Source organism: Ruditapes philippinarum, unplaced genomic scaffold, assembly GCF_026571515.1.
Source record: "Ruditapes philippinarum isolate M1 unplaced genomic scaffold, ASM2657151v2 ctg4050_1_1_1_1, whole genome shotgun sequence".
In the NCBI taxonomy this organism is placed as follows: Eukaryota; Metazoa; Mollusca; class Bivalvia; order Venerida; family Veneridae; genus Ruditapes; species Ruditapes philippinarum.
Window position 1 is genome coordinate 43735 of NW_026855797.1, and position 27125 is coordinate 70859.

Below are 27125 nucleotides of genomic sequence, written 5' to 3' on the forward strand. Positions count from 1 at the left end.
AAAACAACAACAACAGAAGAACAACAACCTACCAGCCTTTGGTCATTGTCAAAATATTCATTTTTATTTATTAAAAAAAAAAAAACACAAATGTCCACCATTTTGTATTTTGTAGCGTTCTATCCTGTTCGCACATTGTGTATCTATATGAAATGAATTTGGACAAAAAATAAAAGAAGAAAAAAATTGTTTTGAAAGAAGCTTCAAATATTGCCAGAAAGCTTATTTTCAGCAAGTCTCCTTGTTGGTGAAAAGGTCCAATGAAGGAACCAAATAAAGCAGCAAGTCTAGAAATCGGTCGGCTTTCTAGTGAAGAGTTGAGCCTTATCAACGGTCCACTTCCAAGAAAAGAAGCAAGTCTTAGAACGGTCCACGTCCCAGAAAAGAACCAAGTCTAAGGAGCACAGCAAGTCTTATAGAGCAGGAAGTATAATATTGCAGCAAGTCGAAGGAGTGCAGCAAGTCTAAGAAGCGTAGCTAGTCCAATAGAGCAGCAAGTCAAAAAGTGCAGCAAGTCCAATAGAAAAAAATAATATTTTGAAAAACTGTACGTGTTGTTGTTGTTTAAACGTGAAGAGTTGAGCCTTAGCAACGGTCCACTTCCCAGAAAAGAAGCAAGTCTAAGAACGGTTTGCTTCCCAGAAAAGAAGCAAGTCTTAGAACGGTCCACGTCCCAGAAAAGAAGCAAGTCTAAGGAGCACAGCAAGTCTTATAGTGCAGCAAGTATAATATTGCAGCAAGTCGAAGGAGTGCAGCAAGTCTTAGAAGCGTAGCTAGTCCAACAGTGCAGCAAGTCAAAAAGTGTAGCAAGTCCAAGGAGTGCAGCAAGTCTTAGAAACGTAACTAGTCCAATAGTGCAGCAAGTCTAAAAGTGAAGCAAGTCCAATAGTGCATCAAGTCCAATACTGCAGGAAGTCCAATACTGCAGCAAGTCTTAGCTCTGCAGCAAGTCCAAGGAGTGAAGCAATTCTTAACTTATAATAATAAAAACAGAAATAATAATATTTTGAAAAACTATACGTGTTGTTGCTGTTTAAACGTCGTTTTAACTTATAATCACAAATAACGCTCGGAATATTGGTATAATTCTCATAAGTGAAAACATATGTAGTTAAAGATAATCAATAAAAGAATATTGTAAGCAAAAAAGTATTAGATCATCTGATCCCTGCCATATCAGATGGCATGTATGTTGAACGTGTTTCATTTGTACATATGTCCTAGTACTGTTTGGCCTATTTGGCTCCCTTACTCGACAAATAGACAGTATATAATTATTTGATGTGAATTATTGCATTTAGACTTTGACAGCATAAACAGATTTTGAATGTTAAAGAATTAAAATTTCAAGATTGTTAATTGGTAAGGAAATAAACTGCCCAGTTTTTAATAAGATAGGAAGCACCTTATTTTAAACTTGTGTTCTATTTCGAAATTATTTGGAAGAGTACAAACTAAAAACCTAACTTTACCTGTATATGGGTAAGATGCAAAGTATAGTCGCAGCTGCAAGTAAAAAACCTCCCACATAATATTTTGTTTTAATAGATGCGCTTCCGGGATTTAAATGTTCTTCATCAGCGGAGAGAATTGGTAGGTCGTCTTTCGTAATAATGAAATGAAAAAATAGAACAATATTCAATCGTTAATATATTTCAGGTCAATGCTAGTTTTATCTGATTTTAAAGGCGTAAAATTTGCCTCAAAGAGCTTACATTTGAAACATTAGGCACAACTTGACAAATTGACTATATATCTAACAGAAACTGTGATGTGCTAAGGAAACAAGGGTGAGCAGTATTTTGTTATTTGAACTTTGACCCCTAAATATGACATTGACCTTTACCAGAGACACCAGAATTTTTCGCGCTACACTCCGCCTTAATATTGAGAACATTTGTCCCGTATTATATTAAAATCCATCCTTCATGATGAAGTTATGCTCCTGACACGGGTTTTTTTTGCGCTGACCCCTAAGTGTGACCTTTACACACCATCCTATCATGGTGAACAGTTGTACTAAATTATGTTGTAATTCTTCAAGGAATGAGTAAGATGCAGGGCTAACAAACACATTTTAATATTTTATTTGACCTTTGATCCCTTTTGACCTTAATTTTTATCTTGCGCGAGACAACTAAACTCGATAGGAAAATATTTATGCTAAGTTATATTAGAATCCATCAATGTATATAGAAGTTATACTCGTAAATGAATGTTTCATTTTGTTATTTGAGCTTCGACCCTTAAGTGTGCCCTTGGCCTTTACGCCTGAATTATTTGCCTCGCTATGGATAACATTTGACCCCAGTTATATTAAAATCCCTTCATGCACGTTGAAGTTACGCCTAGGACACGTGTTTTGCGCTGACCCCAAAGTGTGACATTGACCTTTCAGAGGCGGACCTGGGTTTTGGGTGCGACACATCATCCCATCATGGTGAATATTTGTACCAAATTATTTTGTAAACCTTCAAGAAATGAGAAAGATATAGACCGAGCGCATGCACGGACGCACTTACATCGAAGTATACGCCAAAGGTGGCGACTATGTCAAGCCCACCGCAAGCAGGCTCGACAAAAAAGAGTTTAAAAAAGTTTTATTTTGTCTTGTTGTTGTCCAAAATAATTAGAAATTAATACAAAGCAGAGTAGTGTTGGTAGGTAATAATCAGCCCGCAAAATGAATAAGTTCTCATAATAAAATCAAGGGGTAAGTGTTTAAAATATACTTTACTTTTACAGCTACTTGTTTTCATGACGTAAAATATGACATCATTGTTTCAGTCGGTGCACCTTCTTTTGCTCAGCGGTCCGATTATGATTACATGTATTTATTAAATGCTTTTGAGTGGATAACTGAATTATCCGTGAAAAATATATTTGATAATTAATTTTACAGTGAAATAAAAGAAAATGTGTTTTTTGTGTACATCTCGTGAACTTTAAAAACAGTATCCCTACGAGTGGCGGAGGGTTATAATCGGCAAAATGGTTCGAGGGCTTCAGTTAAAACTCTTATCTAGAACTACAAGGCCTCATGCACTTTTTAAAACTATTGAGGTTATTACATTTCAGGATTATTCAAAGTTTTTTTCCAAGCACAGGGTTGAACCTAGCCTGGGATTCAGGCGTTGATTTTTTTGCGTGTTTTGATTGTTTGTCGATTTGCCGAACAGAAGCACATAAAAAATCGACAGACTGGAACCCAGGCTATGTTGAACCCCATAGGGATCTCAAACTTGAACAATAGTTAAAAAAAGATAATTATGTGAATTTCTGCTAACCCAGAATGTGCAGTATAAAACCATCTTTGAAAGCAAAAATAGGGCAGCAATGGGATAAATTTACAAATTTCAAACATTTATATAAAATTCAAAGAAAATGACACTACACAGACACAAAATACAAAACCCCATATTGAAACATATCAAAATAAAGGAATTGCTAGTCAAAATGTCAGTCGAGCTTCAGATCCATAGGTGAATAGAAAACCATCTACAAAACTACAGATCACTTTTCTATAAACATTAAATAGCCAATCTTAAGGAACAATTAAGGTTTTGTAGCTTTTGCCAAAAGTTCATTAGTCAGTGTGTTTGGTAATTAAATATCACTTCATCAACTTTATGCTAGCAATAGCAATACTAAAAATACCAAGTACATACAAATTTTGACACAGCGCAAAAAATAAGATTCCACTGGTGTAATTAACAGATTTTCACACACAAACAAAAGTATTCTATAACCTTAATCATGCAGTAAAATGCAAGTAAATTTCTTCACAAAGAAATATCTTATTCTCGTATCGAGTAAATATCGAGAAATCAAATGAATACGTGTATAAAAACGTTATACGACTATACCCCCAGCAGAGCTATTCAAAAAGTATCTTCTTACGTCTGTAAGAAGACACTTTTAAATAGTCGTTACTTTCCTTGTGGGTTTAATACAGTTAAAATATAAGGTGTTCTGCTTGGACCATTTAAAGGACATAATTGACATGCTTTATGTTTTCTAAAGTCTTTCCCCGTATTTCTGTATTTTATAGACAAAGTAGCAAGATTTTACATTCTCGCTAAAAACTTTTCGCGACATTCAAAATTGAATTTGTCTTATGCTTATACTTTCTCATACTTTAATTAATCCTCGTGCGAATCAAAGGTAAAAAACTTCGCGATAAATAATCTTAATTTTGAAAAGTTTCTTTCGCGATCTGTAACTTATTTACAGTACCAGTGTCTAAAGTGAATGTTCTTCGAAAGAGAATGTTAAATCATGCTTCTTATCTATTAACAACAGCCAGTGCGCTCGACTATTCTCAGTCCTTGATAGTAAAACATGTAGAATTTTCTAAGTTCAAAGGGGCCATAGTTCTCTCAAAATTCACAATTACAATAGCTCTCCCTATTTTGCGAATGTCGAGCGTAAACAAGAAATTTAGTCAATCTTAAATCGTAACAGGCGATATTTTAACTGCCTTAAGCAGGATACCATAGACACCGACGGAAAGTTGTAGCGAACTTGATACCGCAACTCATGAGTAAATTCAGTTCATCGAGAAATGAATCAAATAAATTGGATGGCCATTTCCAGGAACATAGTTACAGGTGATTTTAACATTGGCGAAACGAACAGCTGTTCGTTGGTAGATGCTAAGACTCTACTTTTTGTATATCGTCTGACACCCTATATTAAAAAAAACATTAACATGACTTTTACTGTCCCAGCCTCCCGCCCACAAAAAAAAAAACATCGGCCATATGCATATACTACTGAACATTGGGTTAAGCTAAGCTTTTAAATAAGGAATCTTACCAAATTTGGGGTCCAATACGTTATCCATATAACATAGACGCAAAACATGTTCGGAGACGAATTCAATGTTGAATGACTTAATTAATCTCACTCATGAAGGCAGGCATTTAAACATTGTTTATCATGAATAAAAGTGAATTATATCCGATTGAAATGTGCACGAAAATTACGTGCAAATACAATTTACCTACACCTTTCACTTTCAAGCTTAAAGGCCATGTACATATTTTCTATAGTTTTATATTTTCAACGTGAACATACATTTAATTTCAGTTAGATTTATTTATAATTAAATGTGTTTATTAATTTATCTGTTCGTTACACTTAAACGTCGTATAAGTCGGATACAGTTACTCGTATTTTCTTCGAAAGTGTCTTCTTACAGACGTAAAAAAGACAGTTCACTAGGACAAACAACAATTTATCCTCGGCTTCGCCTCGGACAATTTGTTGTTTATCCTAGCAAACTCGAAGAAAATCTCGTACTGTATCCATTACGTAAATGATGAATCATGAATTTAAATCTATTTGATAATTTTGACGGAACACTGTTAGTGTTACATAATCATAAGTATTTATAATTAACACATAAACGTATTTTCTCATTTCCGTAGAAATTAACTTCTCTAGTACACTTACAAAAATGAGCAATGTGAAAATTGTTACTCTTGGTTTAATTTTGTTACAGTTAGTTTAGTTGAAATTTGCAAATGATTACAGTATTTGTTTGGGTAAATAATATAAATATCACATGGGTGAATTATAATAAAAATACTGTTTTTACGGCTTACGCCTTGGGTCACAGTATTTTCCTCGGGATGATATTTTCACTGTTACCCACAAACTCATGTGTTATTTATTTAATATATTGTTGGTTTCAGTGTTTGAAATACCGTCTGCAATCCTCTTATTATAATGATGATATGCATGTATTTCCAATTCATTCCAATCTACCCTATCCGGATTGACTTCCATTAAAAGAGCAAGAATATAAAATTAACGTTTGACGAAAATGTTGTAACTGACAGAAAAGCCTGGTTGGAATGAGAACACTATTTCTTCCAGCCATTACTTGATTTATATTTGAACAGTGCCTTTTATTTAGAAATAATGTAGCCACACTACTAGGATAGCTATTGGATATGGCCGCCTTTAACCAACGAATCTGAAGTAAAAACTTGAAATGGTTGATTCTGTATTCAATGTCATCGTGACATGATATCTTAGATTAATAAGTGTATGAGGCAATTGGTAAGACATTTGCACTGTTAAAATGCAAACAGTCAAATTGTATATAAAATTTACAATAGAAAAGTCAAGAAATTTGTAATCATCGATGGCAGCACGAATGAGAAACCCATATAGCTTCAATTTGTTATGGCCGTCTATATGCTCCAGGCAGTTGACCACCCTTTCCTTTTCACTTCACACCGTACAGGTCTAGAGTGAGTTATATTGTTCGCAGGTTGAATGATGCATGAATAATGCATTAAAATACAAGTATTCATTTATATGTAAATAAACTATGCCCCCCTCGAAGAAGAGGGGATATATTGTTTTGCTAATGTTCGTCGATCTGTCACTCCGTCGGTAGACCACACCGTTTCCGTTGATTACCTAAAAACTATTTATCACAGAGTCTTCATATTTCACATTCTTATTGATCATAACTAGTTAATGACCCCTATTGATTTTTGGGTCACTAGGTCAAGGTCACAGAAGCCTTAAATGTCACAATGGTTAGCGCTCATTATCTTGAAAAGGATTTATCACAAAGTCTATATGTTTAATATCCTGATTGTTCATAATTGGAAGATGATTCCTATTAATTTTGGGATCACTAGGTCAAAGGTCAAGGTCACAGTGGCCGTAAATCTCAGAATAGTTTCAGCTGATTTTCTTGAAAAAATTTCCTCACAAAGTCTTCATATCTCACATACTGATTGGTCATAACTATAAGATGACTTCTATTGATTTTGGGGTCACTAAGACAAAAGTCAAGGTCACGAAGGCCATAAATATAACAATGGTTTCCGCTCAATATCTTGCAAACTATTTATCACAAAGTCTTCATGTTTCAAACACGGATTGGTCATAGCTAGTAGATGACCCCAATTTATGTTGGGTTTACTTAGTCAAATGTCAAGGCCACGAGAGCCTTAAATGTCCAAATAGTTTCCGCACAAAATCTTGAAAGCCATTTATCACACAGCATTCATATTTCACATACTAATAATTTGTAAATGGCCCTACTGATTTTGGGTTCACTAGGTAAAGGGTCAATGTCACAGGGACCTTAAAAGTCAGAATGGTTTTCCGTTCATTATTTTGAAAACTATCACAAAGTTTTCATATTTTACATATAGATCAGTCATATGTAGTAGATGGCCCCAATTGATTTTTGGGTCACTAGTTTAAAGGTCAAGGTCACAGGGCCTTTAATGTCAGAATGGTTTTCACTTATTATCTTGAAAACGTTTTATCTCTAAGTCGTTATATCTCACATATTGATTAGTGATAATTAGTAAATGACCCTTATCTATTAAGAGGTCCTTAGGGATAAGGTTATGGTCACAGGGAACTTTATTATCAGAATGGTTTCCACTCATTATCTTCAAAAGTACTTGATATCAAGTATTTGTGTTTCACATTTCATTGATCATCACTAGTTGATGATCTTTAGGTCACTAGGTCAAAGGTCAAAGTCACAATAACATTGAATGGAAAAATGCTTTCCACTTATTCTCTTAACACCAATTAGTTACCAAGTATTCATATTTCACATATTAATTGGTTATAACTAGTAGATGACATTTATTGATTTTGGGGTCACTAGGCCACACGTCAAGGTCACAGGGGCCTTATATGTTGGAATGAATCCCGTTCATAATCTTAAAAACTATCTATCACAAATTCTTCATATTTCACATATTGATTGGTCATATCACTAGAAGATGACCTTTATCGATTTTAGAGACGATCACAGTAACCACAAATATAAAAGTCGTTTCCATTAATGACTATTGAATGGCAAGTCTCACAAATGCCAAAGTTGGTTGAACACTTCCATTCTCCCATTTTTGACAAGTTTCTAAACAAAATTACCAAAAGTATGAGTCAAGGGCTAGAAAAGGCGGCATATATGTCGTTTGACATTTCTTGTTTATAAAGCAACATGATAATGAATTAGTTAATACATAAATCATTTAATTTTTTAAAAAATCCATTTTAACTGGTGCAGTGGCTATGATATAAAAGACATTCATTTTATTCTCAAGATAGCCACATAAGAGGTTTCCTCCCAATTATTTTATAATGTTCTACTAATGGCCTACTCTGTATTGAATTCATGCAGATATTATTTGTCAGTAAAACACTATATTTTTGGCGTCCGCGCCGAACCGCGGCGCCCTTTATGGAATTAAATCAAATTTTGTGAAAGGGCGACAGCAACTTCTCGAGCCTTTTAGTCGGTTATAATAAAAGCCGATCATTCCGATCGGTCTGAGGGTGCTTGGTTATTATTTATTAAAAATGAAATGTCGCGATATGTACAATGAATAGCGAACTGGAGAATTTCGCAATGCAAACATTTTCAAATGAGTCTCTTCGTTTTTTTTTTTATTTATCATTATGTAGTACACAGTGGGTTATTATGGTATTTTAAAATAGAATGATGAGTTGATGACCTAAACATTCCGAAAATCTATTTATAGAAATGTAATCCTATCGGTAATCACGTGTATAATGATTACGTCACATGTCTAAATATAGAACGTCAAACAGTGATTTTATAGCATAATAACACACACTTTCGTTTCTTCTATGTTCACTATGTTCAAAAGGGAAAAATGCGGTTCGTGTTAGAATGATTGATAAGAGAGGGTCTTCGCTAATAGCGATAACATAATAAGGGACAATTACACAAGTGTGGTGTTGATCATGCGTTACACAATGTCATATGAATTATAAATTATTGTATACATGTATGTCAGTTGCTATTAATAATCACGATCATAAAGAAATAACAAGTAATATTCTTATCTCTGGCATGTCAATCAAAGTTCATAATGAACAATGTCTTTCGTCCGTTCATTCTGATAACCATTGAAAAGTTTATAAGAATATCTTGTCATCATATGTCTACTAGTTCATCTTCACTTTCTGCATTTCTTGCTTGGACGCCCTTTGATGCTTTGCATCAATGCTTTTCTTGTTGTTGACTGGCAAGATTAAAAGTGTATACTCTGGGCAGTGGGAGTGTTTACCTACTAAAGGTTACGCGACTGCCTTCGTCGATACAGTGTAAACGGAGTGATGCAAGAAAAGAAAATAGATTACAAATTAACATCATCAATTTTGGTTAATAACAATAAAAAGGATACGATCGTGGTTAGTATATTCCATTACGGTTATATAACTTGGTATATTATAAAGGTTATGCGCATACGAAACAGGGGGACGAATACACGAAAACACGAAAATATGACGAAGTAACTACTTTGTTGTTCTTTCGCTTTGCAGGGTCGCACGCGAAAACAAAGTTACCAGCATTATTTTGTTTTCGCCCGACGCCCCGCGGAGTGAAAATACGACATGGCACAAATCAGCCACCATAATCTAGAAGAGACGTTGGAAATACACAATATTTGACAATAAAAAATATACAAATATTCCTAATTCAATCTTCAAGATGAAAAAAACATAATCTGTCAAGTCGAAAGAGAAAAGTATACAAAAATATCAAAAACGTCTGGCCCGAGTAGGACTTAAAGTCCACCACCCCACCAGCTGAAAAAGGTGCAATAAGACAATATTACCTTGCTCTTCATCTCGGACTTTCATAATAGACTTGTATGAATAATGTGTCTCTTTGCTTTCATTCCCGTAAATTGCTGCGACTTTCAAATGGTAATTCCCATTGACGCTGGCATTCACGGCAATTATCTCTGTATAATGTACTTGCTTGTCATTTCCGCAATCAGAATCGTTTTTACAACTTAATGTTTTTCTCTCTCTGATTTTCGGGTCGATCTCTTTTTCGTTATCACTATTAACCTAAAATAAAATAAACCTTTATCAAAAAGATTTGTCGTTTATTACCAGTGTGGATTTGAAAGAATGTTAATCAGGGTTTTAAGTTTGCAAAAGTAAGGGATATAAACTTTTTACTTCGACTAAGAAATTACTTAGATCTACTTCCAAAAAGATGTTTCGCTTATCTGGATCGAAGATAACTCATGAACTCCGTTCAAGAATTGCTTCATGGCAAGATCAAGAGATTGTACAAACTAAAATATTTAAGCGGACATTTATACGTAAAAAAGTATTGTATATAAAACCTCCATAATCAAAAATACGTTACGTACATAAACAGAACGTAATCGATTGTCCGTTGTACTAAACAATGAGTTCAAATAGCCACATGTCAAGGCGATATGGAATTTAATTGCTGAACAATTTACATCCTGCTTTCTTACATTGAAAATTATAGATTCTGTGACTTTTCAGGTACGGTACACGCAAATCTATTCACATTTAATAATAACTTTGTTGTGATGTTTTAGCATATTTTCATAAAGTTAATTTGAAATCATGTGAGTTTTTTTTTATATTTTGTTTAATTATACGAAAACCCTGTGGCCTGGTTTTTCACTGTTTTATAGATAAATATATAAAAAATCTTTATAATTTACTCTTCCTGATGTTTACATTAATGCAGTGCTGTTTTAGCAGTAGTTCGCTTATCAGTTATAATGAAATGCTACGGAACACAGTGCTTTTAAAAGGGATACGGAACTCAGACACTTTAGGGAGGGATATGGAGACTGTCTAGCAATTATCAATACTTTCTTATATCAAATTTGAGCATCCATGGCAACTTTATTTTAATTAAACATGACCGTGATATTGAAATATGGTTTAAAGACAAGAAATTTTTAAGAGATCAATACATTTTAATTCAAGTAATGTAGGTCATTTTTTATCACGCCTTACCAAAACTGTCATGGTCATATGCCGACTTTCCAGTTTTTGTATTTTCTGATCGCAAGATCAGTAAATACATAGCTAACATCCACGGTCTAACACAAAATTTCCTAACAGTCCTAACAACGCAAAGTAGTTCTTACTCAAAACTGCTTAAAAACCAGCAATTTAAAAGACAGAATAATTTTTAATGTAGGCATTTAACGAATTACAGTGCATTGAAAGTTCAGATTAGTCAATAGAAATATGAGGTTACAATCACAAATTTCGCGGATGAATATCATTTTAATCAATGAAAATGCTATTTTTAGCTATGTCGATTACTGAATACTCCAGGGCGTAGTATACAAATAAATCTGACTGCCGAGTAGTGGCATATATACATGTCGGACTGTTTTGGCGAGAAGATTTTCGCTAAATTATTTTTATCAGTGTTAAACAGGTTTATCGTGAACAAAATACCTCGAAATTGATATTGTTTGGTTTTAACAACCTGTCAATTACATACTGATTACGCGGTCGATGCACACAGTATGTTAATCTTCGGTAGATGTTCGGTAAGTTCCGTGAGAAGTACGCTGTACGATAGAATTTAATTTAATTTGTATCTCTAAACTAAGTGTACTCAGCGTTATAGCGCAATAGGGTAAATCACGAGTTTATAATCTAAGTGCCACACGTGTTTTAAGTTCGAGGCCTCGTTGGTCCATGTTTTTTTTTTCTTATTTATACTTTCAACATTATTGAATCTATATATGATTATTTTATGTTGTTCGTTTTGTTTGATTATGTTTTACTTAATTTTGTTAACTTATGCATATACTCTTTTTAAATAACATGTTTTTTTTTAAGAATTCATGTTTAAAATTAAAACGGATTAAAATCAATAAATGTCATTTCAATGCCGCAAAACACACTACAAATCTGTTCTATTAAAATATACTGCAGAAATAAAGAAAGAGTACTAAAACAATGGCAACAGTAAGGATTGAACCACAGACCTCTCAATTATCAGGCATTCTCTTTACCGACTGTCCTATTGTGAATTAACGAAAACTTTCACATAAAGCTGGCGTGACTTTCAATCGATGACTTATATACTCCACATTAATTCTCGTAAACTACACGGACCAAACCGAAGTGGGATCGAATATTTAAATGAGTCCTATAATGTATTCAAAATTGACAGGTCAATAAAATCAGACTATAAGGATTACAAACACGAAATGGAAATTCTCAATTTAGAATTACAATGTATTTGTTTTTATTCAGGCTACATATTACGTATTACTTCACCGTGGTGCAGGGGTATCGCGCTCGTATCGCGCTCGTTTAGGGTGTGAGAGGCCTAAGGTTCAAATCCTAGTCGAGGCAACTTTTTTTTTGAAGTGTCTTTTTTAAGGAAGTAGCCACGATATGCAAGGATAAAGTGTGGCTGTCATAAAAAATGATTTTTGATGCAACTCTAGTCATGCAAAATTCCATATGTATCAATCTCAAACTGTTATAGAAAAAAATCTTAACGCAGTCGCTGCGTAAGATGAATTATAGTATATAACAAGAAAAGCATTGATGCAAAGCATCAAAGGGCGTCCAAGCAAGAAATGCAGCAGGTGAAGATGAACTAGTAGATATATGATGACAAGATATTCTTATAAACTTTTCAGTGGTTAATTGGTTTTTACCAGAATTGTATATCACTTATGAATGAACGGACGAAAGACATCGTTCATTATTAACTATGCTAGAGATTAGAATATTACTTGTAATTTCTTTATGATCGTAATTATTAATAGCAACGGATGTACATGTATACAATCATTTATAATCCATATGTGTTACGCATCATCAACACCACCCTTGTGTAATTGTCCCTTATTATGTTATCGCTATTAGCGAAGACACCCTCTTAAGGTATCTGTTCACACTTAGTAACAAATATGACACTGGTTATATTACCTTGTTGATCAAGTTGAGCATAATTGTTTATTATACAATAATTGTAATATCTATTTTAATAAAAAAAATACAGATTTTATGAATATTGTTTTCTTTTCTTTTTTTGTGTTTTATGTGCTATTTTAATACTGAGTTTTTACGTTTACTACTATTTTAAGAATTCAATTGTCATATTGACCGACGATTATAAGTCAAAACTTAACTGAAAAAAGTCAGTTAATTATGGTTAATCTTTCAATATATAAAATTGTTTATTCTTAAACCATATACATGTACATTTGTATTTTTCTTTATCATTTTTTAAATTATCAATCAATTGAATAATTCATAAAATCTAATTTGTAACTTTGAATAATTCCTCGGCATCTTTACTAAACACGAATAACAAATTAAATAAAATGTTTCAAAGTTGACAGTGTCATATTAATACCATAAAAATGTACCTTTTTTCTCAATTATTGTACATATTTATTGTTTTTATCTCATACAGATAAAATAAAACACACTATTGTTGTTGGTTTTTTTTCGAATTGTATGTTCATGCATAATAATAATAATCAATAAATGTGAGAGTTGATCTGTGTTTATTAATTATTGTAACCAAACTAAGTGACAAACATTCATTTTGGGAAAAAAAGCTTATTTATCTGTAAAATATTTGTTCTGTTCTGTAACGATATCAAATATCTACTCCAAAAACGGGAGAGACCGGACAATAAACGTGTGGTACTATTCACCGGTCACTAGTAAATCCCGGTCAAAATAGACCAGGAGAGACCGGGAATTACCGATAGGAGTACATCCCTCTATAAATAGATTTTCGGAATATTTAGGTCATCAACTCATCATTCTATTTACAGCTTTCAGATACATGTACATGTACAACAATAACATACCATAATAACCCACTGTGTACTACAAAATGATATTAAATAAAAATACCCCGAAAGCGCGATTTATTGACGGACAAGGTTATTTCATTTGAAAATGTTTGCATTGCGAAATTCTCCATTGTACATATCGCGAGATTTCATTTTTAATTATATAGGAAAATACATACAGATAGTCAGTATGATTTAGATTGCAAAGATCAGAAAATACCACAGAGCTTGCAGCCCTTTGATTTTAGTTAGAAGTTCTTAGGTCCGTATCCCTCCCTAAAGTTTATGTGTTGCGAAGCACTTAGTTCATTATAACTTAATGAACAAATGATAAAAAAGCATTGCATTAATGAAAAACAACAGCAAGAGTAAATCATAAGGATTTTCATATATTTATCTATAAAACAGTTAGAAAAAACAGGCAAAATGTTTGTGATATAAATAAACAAATTGATTATATAAACTTGAAAATAACTCAAACATTATAAGTTAAAGCAAAAGTTCATATATTTCGTCAGATTTATTTCAAAATGACAGATTTTTTGTATATATATTCTTTGAATTGATGTCTAGAATATAGTAAAGTTTAATAATATAAAGTTTTCTAGGCCTTTTGAAAAAGTGTCAATTATGTTTTATTATCTAATACCTCAACTCCGAGGTTATGAGAGTGGTTCGCCAGCAATCATCTTCAACCCTGATGCCCTCAAATAAGAAATTATTAAGCCCTGTTTCACTGATAAAAGGTATTTTTTACGGTATAGTGCAACTTTTACTTCTTTTGAAACTGTTTATTTTATCTATAATCGCAAACACTTCTTCAGTATTTATTTTCGATTTAAATGGATACTGTCATCTCCATCGTATGTTCATTTTTGAACTTATTTTTTAACTCTAGTATTCATGTATTCTAAAACGTAGCCTATAATTGAAACTCAAAATGGGAATAACGGATTTAAGGCAGTACAAAAAATGTCATTTAACCTCGTAAGTAGGCAAAAGAAATACTTTAAGGAACGTATGATTTTTTTTGTTTTTTTTTGTTTTTTTTTTTTATTATTGTTTTTTTTTTGTGAAACGTTACTTTTTATAACGTCTTCTTCACAGCTTTAATAACAGTATTCTAACGAGTGGCTGAAAATAACTTTAACTATATAGTAATCAATGTTTAGTTTCTTGCTTTTTTCCAAAATATAAAGTTGAATTTTTTTTAAGCCGATCCGATTAGATTACATTTTTTATATGAACTAAATGACATGTTATTAGTTATAACGTTGTAATATGTTATAAGATCTATATAAATGGTTGATTTCATATATAACCCGATGCGCTAGGCGAGGGTTATATTGTAAACAACTGAATATATACGGCCATATAGCCTGTCAAAAGTCTTTATAACGAATTTATAATATTGCAAACTTCCTTTCTTAGACAAAAAGAGAGATTTCTTCATAAATTGACAGCAGCCGAGTCTATTATTAGTTATAAAGATTTTTTGACAGGTTATATGGCCCTTTATAAACGGTTGTTTGTAAATATAACCCGAGCCACTAGGCGAGGGTTATATTGCAAACAACCGTTTCTATACGGTCATATAACCTGTCAGAAATATTTATAACGAATTTATAATACAGCAAGCATCATTTTAAGAGTAATATAGCGAGATTTCTTTATAAATTGTCAGCAGCTGTGTATATAAAACTATATTTTAAAAACGTCACGATAACCCAATGAAAAGTGACGTTACAAACGTGCAGTATTATAAAAAACTAAATAAACGTCACGACGATTAGCCGATAAAAAAACATTACAAATGTGCATTATTACAAACATTCATATTAAGAAACATACAGATATCAATTTCCATTTGAAAGAAACATTGGTGTTCTGTGACGTGCAGCCAGATTTCGCCATTATGGTCCCAGATTTTGTATCTTCATAAAGGAGAGGCTCACGGTCTAAAACAAATACATCGAATTATTTAACGTTTACATTTCTACATGGTTAAAAAATAATGTTTCTCAATTAAAGTTATTTTGTCAGATATTGAGTATTGAATATAAATAGAAATGACTTAATTATTCTGGTACAATTGTATGGTTGTGAACACTGCCACGATATAAAAATCAACTAAATGCAACAATGGGATGCGTCTTTTTTTCATGTACTTATACACTAAATTTGAAAAGATGAAATTTTGAAAGGATGTTAAACGAAAGCAATGAATTTATTTAAAGTATTCAGTCAATGCAGTAGGTCCTATTTTGCAATCATCGTGGATAAGGAACATAATAATTCTTACAGCTACCAATTGCTTTCAGTAAATGTTGCGAGACAAAGCAATAACAATTACTTACATATTGCATATATAAAGAAAACATAGGCCGTTATATTCAGTAAATAGATAATAATCATTACCTCTGATATTTACAATCTTTGACGCTATGTGAGATCCATCTGAACACACCAACTTTCGTCCATTGTCTTCTATGGTCGCTTTTATCATTGTCAAATTTAGGATACACTGATTCAAATCGAATGAAATTCTGTACTTGCCAGCATAGATAGGATTTAATTTACACCATTTTTGTTTGCATTCTGCTATTGTTGCCATATCATTTGCATTTTTCCAAACAATACAAAATGTGTCCGGCTTGAATTTGCAAGCTAATGTTAGATTTCGGCCACATTCAGATACAGTTTGCCTCGCAGTTTGCAGGATGAACACATCTGCGCCTAGTTTGAAAACACATATTATAATTTTAAGGTAAAGAGATTGTCAAAACGGTTGTTTGTGATTTTGTTTTTTCTCTCTTTTATTCGATACATGAAGTTAACAAAAACCAATTATCACGCCCGGCAAACTGTCGCTCCACTTCAAAATTGTAATGTACGGTAAACCGAGCGAACGGTATTTCCGAGATAGATCGGAAGGCCGATTTAAACGGCTAAATTAAGTTTTGTTTATGTTTTTATTTTGTTATTCATATTGTTAGCATATTGTGGCTCATTTTCTGTACATGTTATTTACCAGTTAACACATTTCAGGAAACAGTCTTAGACTCAATGTCTTGTCTGCAAGAAAGGAAAACGATTTTACAGTCTGAAATCTATAATATGTCTGCCCTATGCATGAGGGTGGGACGTGGCGGCATTCAGTACCTCTGTTATAAAAGGAGCCCTTTGCGCACAATTAGCGACAGTTTTAGAATATTTTTCTAAATGCTAAAAAGTGTGTCTTGTTTATGTTTATATTAATGTTTATAAATAATTAGCTGAAGCACGAATGGTGCTTTCTCGCAACATAGCTCAATTTCTACAGTAGTCTTGTCTAAACAGTTCGACTGCAAGACCAACCTTTTTTCTTAGAAACTGATGTTCTGTCTGTCTCTCGTTATGATTTACGAAGGGGGCTGTCGTGTAGATCAAAATTCCCCCTAGCCAACATATGTTTAAGCACAGCTGAGGCATAAAAAATGTCTGTACCTTTTTCGTAATTCAGGAGTTGTTGTTCGTTTAGTAATTGCGTCAACGAATATTATTTTCCTTCTCCGAGAGTATTCATCATCTAGTATTTGATTTAAATTTAATACGTCGATATTTTGACATACGCAAATTATACATGTTAAGCTATTCTTCCAGTTCAGTAACACGTAATCGTCCGTCCGGACATATGCAGGTTTGTTTGTTTGTTTGTTTCATTTTACGCCTTTTGCCAACAGTATTTCAGACATATGCAGGAGTAGCCAATAGTCACATGCTTACATCGTGGCTCTTAATTTAAACAGTTACCAATATCCTTATTCGCGCGGTGTATTTTACATGAAATGGATCGACAAAAACGGGGCGGAGTGAAGAAAAAGCCGGTAATAAATCACATGATTCGGTATCAATACCAGGAGTTATGGTAGAATTAGTGTAATAAAGAGTTATAAGTCGGATACTTTAAAAGGACTCTACTCAAGGTTATTGATATGACGGGACTGCAAATAATGTTCCGAAATTCATTTGTATACTACTTGTTGCAGGTCTGGAACAATTTCATGGATGCAAATGTTCAGATTTTTCCCGCACTCTGTTTATCCAAAAGAATATTTTTACTGCGTAAAATTACCCCCCAAAAATAAAAGAATTGCAACGATTTTTTATTCCAATCGAGGTAAGAATCACATAAAACATCAAATTTCAACTTAATTCTGAGTATTTAATTTTCATTTGCCGATTTTTCAGTTCTCAGTGTCTACTTGATCTAAGAAAAAAACTTCATATTTAGGTTTTAGTCTTTTTGATCAAATTGACAATATACTTCTGTTACTTTTGACATGTTAAGGTGTTGATGCATATTGCTTTACAATCAAATGGTGCTATTTCGATATAAAATTTCATATCTAGTTTAACGTAACACTTATCTATATAATAAACAGTATTTCTGATAAATGTTTCATTTACACTCCCTCCATAATCAATAATTGATAAATTGTACTAAATGCATCTTGGTCGCATTTTATACATAAACTATCCTCGAGTGACCAGTTTCGACGCCTATAAGGAATATTAATCCAGCGGTTTCTTAAAAAACATTTGTTCATTGAAATTACAACAGAACTGCATAAATTCAACATTCATTTAAAGAAATATATTACGATTCTGCTCTTCTTTTTGTATATTTTTCCTAATCTGGCATTGTGCTAACATGTATGTAAGCGGCCATGTTATTTGAGAGTGACCTGTAACGACGCCTCTGATTGGTTGCCTTCATATAGCTTTATAAACACCCTTTTGGAATGTGTACACGTTTTAAGTTGTACTTACGATGTCCACTGATATCAGCAATCTGGATCTACAAAGTAATAACTCATGAAATTGTTTTTTATCTTTAATTTACATTAAATATCATGAAATTCCAATGATCAAACATGTGTATTTACTCTTCTGGAGTACAGTGAACATTTACTCTTCTGTAGTACAGTGAATGCACAAAAACACATCACCCCTTCTTACCACTCTAACAGGTGTGCAATAAATTAAATGCACCCAGTGTCCACACTTAGTACACTGTACCCACTTAACAAACAAGAGAGAGGTACTCTGTCGTAGTTCTTGGGGTGTGAACAAGTTACAAACACAGCACACTTCTGTGTCCAGATCCTCTAGTGAAACATCACTGTCCATAACATCTGTGTCTTTGGGTTTACATGTTGTTGGTCTGGCAGTACCTGAAGTTCCTGGTTGTGGGTCAGATTTGTTTTTCAGAGATTTAGGATTCTTAGCATTTTCATGTTCCCTTAACTTGTCCACTATATATGCCCCGGTTATCTGTTTACCACTGACAACACTGCTAAGGTAACGGTGTTTCTTGGTGGATGGCTTTTTGAAGTGATGTTAGCTGCTTTTGTAGAGAAGAACTGTGATGACTCATTGGCTGGGGTACTTGAAATGTTTGCTACATCTGAGTTAGCTTCCTGTTGCAGAGCCTCTGAGGGTTTAAAGTTGGAAGGATCTATAATATGTGGATTGTATGGATATATGCCAGTCTTGCGGAAAGAAGCTTGTAGATTGGTGGGCGATAGTGCCTTAGAATAGGCTGAACATCCAAGTGCGCAAACATTGTATCGTGTGATACTTTGACCACAGTGCTCACGCATGAACTTGTGACACACAGTGTTGTAGACCCTCTCAAATGGTCCAAAACATCCTACATCAAGTGGTTGTAATACATGACTGGTATGGGCAGGAAGTATGAACAAGATGAGGTGCTGTGTCTTAGCCCAGTCAATCAAACCAAGATTTATGTGAGACTTATGTCCATCATAAAGTAAAAGTACAGGATCATCCTCAGAACGTTCAGGTAAGTATTTTATCAGATGATGTTCAATGTACCTCCGAAACACAGTGCTGTTGCTCCACCCACTCTCTGTGACGACACCATCCACTCCAGCACTTCCTCCATCCAACAGGTCAGGCCTCATTCTTGCCCCAGGAAACACAAAAAAGGGTGGTACACTATAGCCTAGGGCATTACCACAGCCTATCACAGTCACTAATGATCTTGAACCAGATGTGACTACCTGAGGCTTGAATTCACTTCCAGTAACAACTGATGGTGGTGTGTGAGAAGTGGACAAACCCTTTTCATCAATGTTATAAACTCTTTCTGGTCTTCCTTCAGTCTGTACTTGTCCAAGATGGAACCAAGTTCTCCATAATACTTGGAGACACAATCAACAGTTGTAGCCTTCGCACGCTGAATTTCCAATCCCCGTGATTTTAAGACTTTCAGTTCAGCCATCGTGACATGAATCCCCTGAACCATTTCAGCGAAAAGTGGATGTTCAGTGTCTCTCTTACCTAGACATACCCATATTCAGTTGCCATGTCCACAACCTCTGACCTGCTGTACCCATAACCACAGACAGACATGAACTTCAAATGTTCCACAAAATGTGCCTCTTGTTCTTGAGTAAACAAAGGTGATGGGCCAGATCTCACAGCTTCAGGGTCTACTCTACCAGAAAGTTTGTGTCTGAGGGAAGCTTCAGGAATGCCAAACTCCCTTGCAGTTGTCTTAATGGGAGCCCCAGTCAGCCTCACCTTCTCAAGTGCAGTGCCCATAGAGGTAGGAGAGTAGCACCTATACTTCCTTTGTGGAACCTGCAGTAAAGAAAAATAACGTTTACTATGATATTCAGCATAAGTTATACAGGCTACAGCTGTAACTATCCAATTAAATTTCAATTAACATACACTATTCAATTATACTGAATAAAATGATATAACGAGTACATGGTGCTTAACAGTGATAAATACACCATTGTCATGTGGTTAGTCACATGACTGTCACGTGACCTAATGAATGGGGCGAGTTGGTGTTGCAGACGGATAGTGAAAATTTTCCCACGCTCATTTTTGCGCAAATAAAAGCAAAATAAAGCACAACTTTTTTTTGCATTAGTAAAAATATAATAAAATTGATTGAAAAAGTATATTAATGTACTTTCTTACCTTTGCATCTCTTTTTTTCCACATAATTTTCGCAAGCGATAGAAATCCGTGTTTACTACAGTGTTTATATAGTAATGACGTCATTCAAGTCGCTTATGACAATATATTGAGCAAAACAAAAATGGCGTCGAAATAGGTCAGCGTAATTTCAGGGCACCCGACGATAGTATAGTCATATAACATTCACCTATTGATTGTTTTCTTATATAAATTCCTTATATATTTATATCAAATACCTAATGGCTATACCATATCTACTTGTATTAATTTACTCGAATTCCTACGTGGTATGGGATCTAATTGACTGATACACACAGAAATACCAACACATTTTCAAAATATTAGTACGTTTTTGTTTTATTTTATTTTTTTACAAAAAGCAAATGCAAATGCTTCACTCTTTTTTTCAATCAATTTGTGCCTTTTGAATTAATGTAGCACACCAATAATGGACGTTATTAGGAACTGTAAACTTGACAACATAGGGCAGTTATATGCCTTAAATGTCACCTGTATGCAAAATTTAAACAACATTTACTGTGTGGTTTATGAGTTATGCACATTTTTCTAAACTAAAATTTTGTCATCAGAAGGTTTTTTTTTAGAAATGGTGTAAATCTGAATAATCTATGATATCATCATTATGAAAAATGTTTTCCAATTCCTCATTGTTAATAAACAAATAATGGCATTCAGGTAACAAAGTGATCAAGCGAAATAGTTGTTTCTAAACGAAATGTATTAAATATGTATATAAATGTAACCCTACTCCACCCACTTTAAACAATTATTTGACCATTACCCTTTGTAAAAAGCTTCACTCAAAATAACCCTAAAATTTACCACAATAAGGCACTGTTTTCAAAGTTTGCCACATTTTTTTAAAATGTATATTGGTTGGTCTTGCAAAATAAAAAATACTTTTAACGTGTAGTTTTTATTTTATAAAATTTTGAAAATATCTGGTATCATTTTTGCTATTAAATTTGGCATTATTTCGCAAATAAATACCAACAATAATTATATAATTAAAATCAAACATTTTTTTCTTCTATAAGGGATCTCATAGATACATAAAAATGTTAAAAAAAGAAAGGTTGGCCCTCCTAGGGTTTGAACCCGCGCCCCTAACTTACAATGCACTTGACAGTGATTCTAGCCTATTCGAATACCCTTTAAAGTGGAGATAATGCATTAGAAGTGTACTACTCTAAGACAAACACAAACTTTATATTGATTTTTGTTTCAATATTTTGCCAGTTTGTAAAATGTGAAAATATGTTTACCGAGAATATAGTTAAAAAAATTAACAAAGATGATCTATATGCTGAAAATTTTTGCTATTGGTTCAGACATTCTATTCTATGAATTTAAAGACGTAAATGTAATTTAAATATTTTAAGGTAAATTGTCAAAGCAATCTTTGAAACAATACGTTAGTGTTATAAATGGCTATGCATTTCTAAGAGAATTGTTTGTAAATTGTATTGCCAGGAACATAATAGCTCAAAGGCCGAAACATTATATCTCAATGATTTGCGTGCATGATAAAGAAAAATCTATTTAAGATTACTCACAGCTAAACCTGTATATAATTATAAGATGGTGTTATTATTTTGATCCAGTCTGCAATGCCGGCCTGCCTATGAAATCTAGCAAAGCATAATTAATCAAAGATACGAAATTTATTTTCACATCTATGTCATAGGCCTATTGAACATTTACAAAATTTACACATTTAGTAGTGCATTTCACCTAAAATTGAAAGGTACGTCCACTGAAAAAATTCTTACTACTGAAAAAATAATGCATCATTAAATTCCGAATACTGAAAAGGGTGCATCCATTGAAAAAAATTATTACCACGGAAAGGTTATACATTACATAAATCTTAATGAGACGGGTACTGTAAAGCATTCTTACATAGAACTATATCAGTATATACGTTGCATTCCGAGATAAAATGAAAATTACAATTATAACATTTCGATATTTATTGTATAAGAAAGTTATATGATGTTTACCTGTCCCCATTAGATGCGATAAACTTGATGTCACTAACAACACAAAGCGGATGTTCATTTGCTGAAATAAATAATAACGGGTCATAACTAATTTAATGTATAGTGATTCGTAACCTTATATGTGAGCGGGGTTCTTAAGTCAAGTGGTTGCACTACTTGAATTGTCTGTTTTCCTGACCTGTCTGTCAGGTCATTATTCTATTTAAAGATTAAAGATTCATGACATGTTTTCAAACCATGCCTTTTGTCTGTACAAATTTCAAATGTATATATTATTGTGTAGAATCGTTGAAAAAAATTAAAATGTACATTCCTAATGGTTTTAAGCAGTGCAATATTCTGTTTCAGCCAAGGGCTTCTTTTTCGTTGTTCAAACAACTAATGAAACTACACCGTCTAGGTTAAACAAATACTGCAAACATGGATTTTTTAGAACCTTAGACGTAGCATGATAACGCTGAACTTTCTATTTTAGTTGTAAATGAAATGATGTACAATTTGTTGATTCTTGTGATTACAACAGCTTTGGTTTTGATTGTAATGCCTTAAATTAAGTTAAATGATTTTAATTATTTAGTTTTCATATAACTATAAACTCTCGGAATTTATGGAACTACACATCCACCGCTAAACTGTTTCAATTATAAATGAAAATCTTTTGTGAATCTCTTTTTGCTTGCATGAATTTAAGCTCATACGATCAGTGATAAATATGTCTTTATTCAAATAATCAACTGAAACTTTGACTTTAAAGCACAATCAATGTTAAAATCGTCTCTTTGAAACTATGGTTTATTTTAGTGTAGTCGCTGCTTATACAATCGGTCACTGTGGATTTGAAAAAAAGGCTGAACAACACCGACATTCCTATTGTGATATAAATAGGTTTCATCTTTCACGTGTTTTGTTTTGATATTAAATAAAATTAACACAATTTGCAACAAATTTAATCAATATATTCAATTGTTTATAGATGTACCCAAACGTTTATAACGTCGTTGTATCTAAATTGAAACACGAAATAAAAGATCACAGGCTTCTTTTGATTCGGTCAGTCACAGATGGAAGTATTTAATTACAGCACTGGTCTTAGTAGAACTATCATTTATATATTATAATGTGTTCTGTTTTATTTCGGAACATCTACATAATTTATATCTTTAAAATGCAGTTATGATTGACCTTTATGTGATAGTTTGACGGCTTTTAAATTCTACATTTATTAACGATTATGACTAGATGTTATAAGCATGTGCTATTTGGACATATTTGGCACTTTTTAAAAGAAAATAGAAATTCGAGCATAAAACGATTTCATTTTTAAAACAGGAACAGAAAAAAAATAAAATGATGAAGATGTAATTATTTGAAAAGAAAATGCGGACACAATAAAAAATCGTCTACACATCCTAAAAATATCCTTAATCTTCCACAGCGTAATGAAAGCTATATGTTATATTTTTTCGAAAAGCTCATTATTTATGGTAAAGAAGAGAACGTATAAATCCGAAAGTCGCTTATACGCGTCATTCCTGCAGGTTTTCTATATTTTGTTATGACGTCCTGCTATTGAGGCTACATTTTCGAACCACGTGACACTGTGCTCTGTCGTGTGTGTTTATGTTATACAACACTTCATCACACTTTTCTCAGGTTGAACAACCTTCGTGTTTGTTTGTTTGTTTCATTTTACGCCTTTTTCCAACAGTATTTCAGTCAAATAGGCGGGTAGTTTTCTAACCATCGTTCCTCGAGAGTTACACCAGTACTAGTCTACCTTCCTCCGCGCTAAACTACCAAAGCATATCCCGGGAATCGAACCCATGACAGAGAGGTAACTGGATTAGAAGTCATCGACTCTAACCCCTCGACCACGAACCTTCGTAAAGTGCACTAAGACCAAGAAATTTAACTTCGGGATTTGCTTCCATATGGAAATGATTGCATAACTTGCAGAGACTGTTTTATTGTCAATGAGTCTAACATGACAAATAATGACGTTAAAGTTTTGTTGGTTAGGTTTTACGACGCACTTACACAGTAATTATCATATATTCAATATTCAAGCTTTGCAAATGGAGGAAGATGTCAGGTCCTCTGCATTATTTCAGGTACAAAGGTGATACTAAGTGTCAGGAGAATGACTGCTTTGATGTTATTTAATCTTAGGATAGATTTAGTAATTAAAACTAGAAGGCATTTTCCAAGAGTTTGAGGTTGGGCAGCACATAAAATTGAAATATTCTTAGTTGGAAAGCTAGCAAGTAATTGTTTAGTTAACACTATTTAAGGTATTCTTACTTTTTCCATCTCAAATCCACACATGCATTTACACAGCACACTCTAATTATTATTTGCACCCCCCCCCCAAAAAAAAACCAACAAAAAAAACCCCAAAAAACTCAGATCATTATTTACATCCAGAACAAACACAGACCATTAACAAACCACTTATACAAAATATATTTTCACGTAAACGTCTTTTATTCCAGACACCTGACGAGTTCAAGCTCTAAAGAACTAATAAGATCACAACAAAAATGTAGAACAAAATGACTTTTTTACAACTCTAAGAAACAGTATAAATCACAGACATTTAACCAACAATATTAACTTCACAAAATTAGAAAACAAGTTAAACTAAAACACCAAATATTTACAGATATCTTCGAAAACAAAGCATCAACTAATATAATCTTGACAAGACAAATCACTCAATACAACTCAACAAATATCAACCAAATATATCTAACATACAGACTTTTTTTGTGGGGCCCACATAATTTCTTGTGGGAGGAACGCTCCACAGTATTTTTCGTGGGAAAGTCATCCCACAGTGTTTTTTGTGGGTTCCACAGATTTCCTTGTGGAAGAAAGAAAAAATAAGTTTAGAATACATAAAACAATACAACACACCTCAAATTTACGTTTTCTGCTAGGAATAAGTTGATGCATCATAAAATGTTGAGATTAAACTTTATCACATAAAGTACAGCATCCAGGGTTGCTATGCAAGTGCTGCTCGTCGTGTTTACAATATATAAAAATAGTAACAAAATGGCCGCCTGCAAGAGGACAGGTGTACTCACAGTGCTGTTAAAAACAATGACAAAAAATAAAGGGATTAAGTGATTAATAAAGTGGTTTCGCTCGGTGGTAAGACATTTCTAGGATTTCTTTATCAAAAACAATTAACAATTTAACGCTAGCTTGTCTGAGAAAGATAAGCAGAGATGTTTACATATTTCGCGAAAACTGTATACATTCGAGGCTGACATTTAAAGTTCCAGTCCAAGAAACCAGTTACAGTATGAAAATAAACAGACAGCAGATATCTAAATAGACAAACATTCATTATGCATTTATGACAGCCTCTGTATGTTGAATTATGTATGATGAGAAACTCTCATCATCCTCATAAAAAATATTACTGTGAATAAACATTGAATACAAGAGAGTAAATAGATAAATTAAACAAAGTGTGGATATTACATTACAACAGTACAGATCAAGGTAAGTATAAGAGATGTGACCCTGGGATATTACATTACCCCCTCGCTCTTATGGCAAACTCCTGTTGCCATTACATGCAACTATTGGCTTACTGGTCACTGTAAGTGTCATATGATTTTAAACTATTTTCTGTTTCAGTTAACAATACAATTGGTAAAGTATGAAAATTCTTATTAAATGTCAATTATATAAATGTATCGCTATGAACATTATACAAGAAGAATTAAGCGAATATAGTAATAACTTAACAGTGCGGTAAGAGACAGAGTAAGCAATTTTCTAATCTTAAATTACATAGAAATTTTTAAATATCAATTGGAGAGACATCAAAGTAATCAAATATCACTTTGTGCTTAAACATTAGATTCAAAATTCTTAAAAATGAACACTTGACTAGAGTAGATAATCATTAAACAATTAATGAATCAGTCTAAATTTTAAACAATGTCTTAAAATTATTAAACTTAACAATTAATTTACATTAAATACATAATTACAAATATTAATTTCTTCTATATGAGCTGTTCTTTTTGCTGACCACGGACTTCAGGGCTCTGTCATTCTCTTTGTCCTCGTCTTCCCTCGCTCGCTTGTTGCTTTGATTCCCTGTCGATTCGCGACTGCGCGCCAAGCGTCTCTGCTCATCTGTGAGTCTGTCAACCGCTCTTGTTACCTGCGAAACTGTTGTCCCCAAGGCGTCAATAGACTGTTGAACGTGGCGTGTGGCCCGTGCCACCGACTCGACCGCAAAAATCATCTTCCCCATGGCTACCTCCATCGTCTTCTCAAAGTGCCCCAGGACTGCATTGAGGGGAGCCAAAGAATCGACCCTTGGAGTTGGAGCTGCCTCTGGTTCCGTCTGTGTCGCCTGTGTCACTGTCATCCTAGGTGGTTCCTGCTGGATGACCTGGGTCTGTGCAGGTTGGGGAGAGAATATCAT

The 27125-nt window shown here is 33.5% G+C and overlaps 1 protein-coding gene across 1 annotated transcript; it reads right to left on the reverse strand.

Moving 5' to 3' along the window:
- Window positions 1-1468: 1468 nt before the first annotated feature.
- On the reverse strand, window positions 1469-27125 carry LOC132744412 (uncharacterized). The gene is made up of 6 exons (XM_060733117.1): window positions 26724-27125; window positions 22673-22733; window positions 16065-16382; window positions 15498-15604; window positions 9639-9876; window positions 1469-1602 (listed from the first exon to the last, which is right to left on the reverse strand). Exons 1-6 carry the CDS (start codon window positions 27123-27125, stop codon window positions 1469-1471), a joined length of 1260 nt encoding a protein of 419 aa, XP_060589100.1.

Excerpts from the sequence above, each read along its gene's own strand:
- LOC132744412 (XM_060733117.1), bottom strand. The coding sequence starts at position 27,125 with ATGATATTCTCTCCCCAACCTGCACAGACCCAGGTCATCCAGCAGGAA. Across the intron at positions 15,605-16,064 it reads AAAGATTGTAAATATCAGAG|ACCGTGAGCCTCTCCTTTAT; the intron begins GTAATGATTATT and ends TATTTGTTTTAG. Across the intron at positions 1,603-9,638 it reads AGTCCGAGATGAAGAGCAAG|ACGACCTACCAATTCTCTCC; the intron begins GTAATATTGTCT and ends TTATTACGAAAG.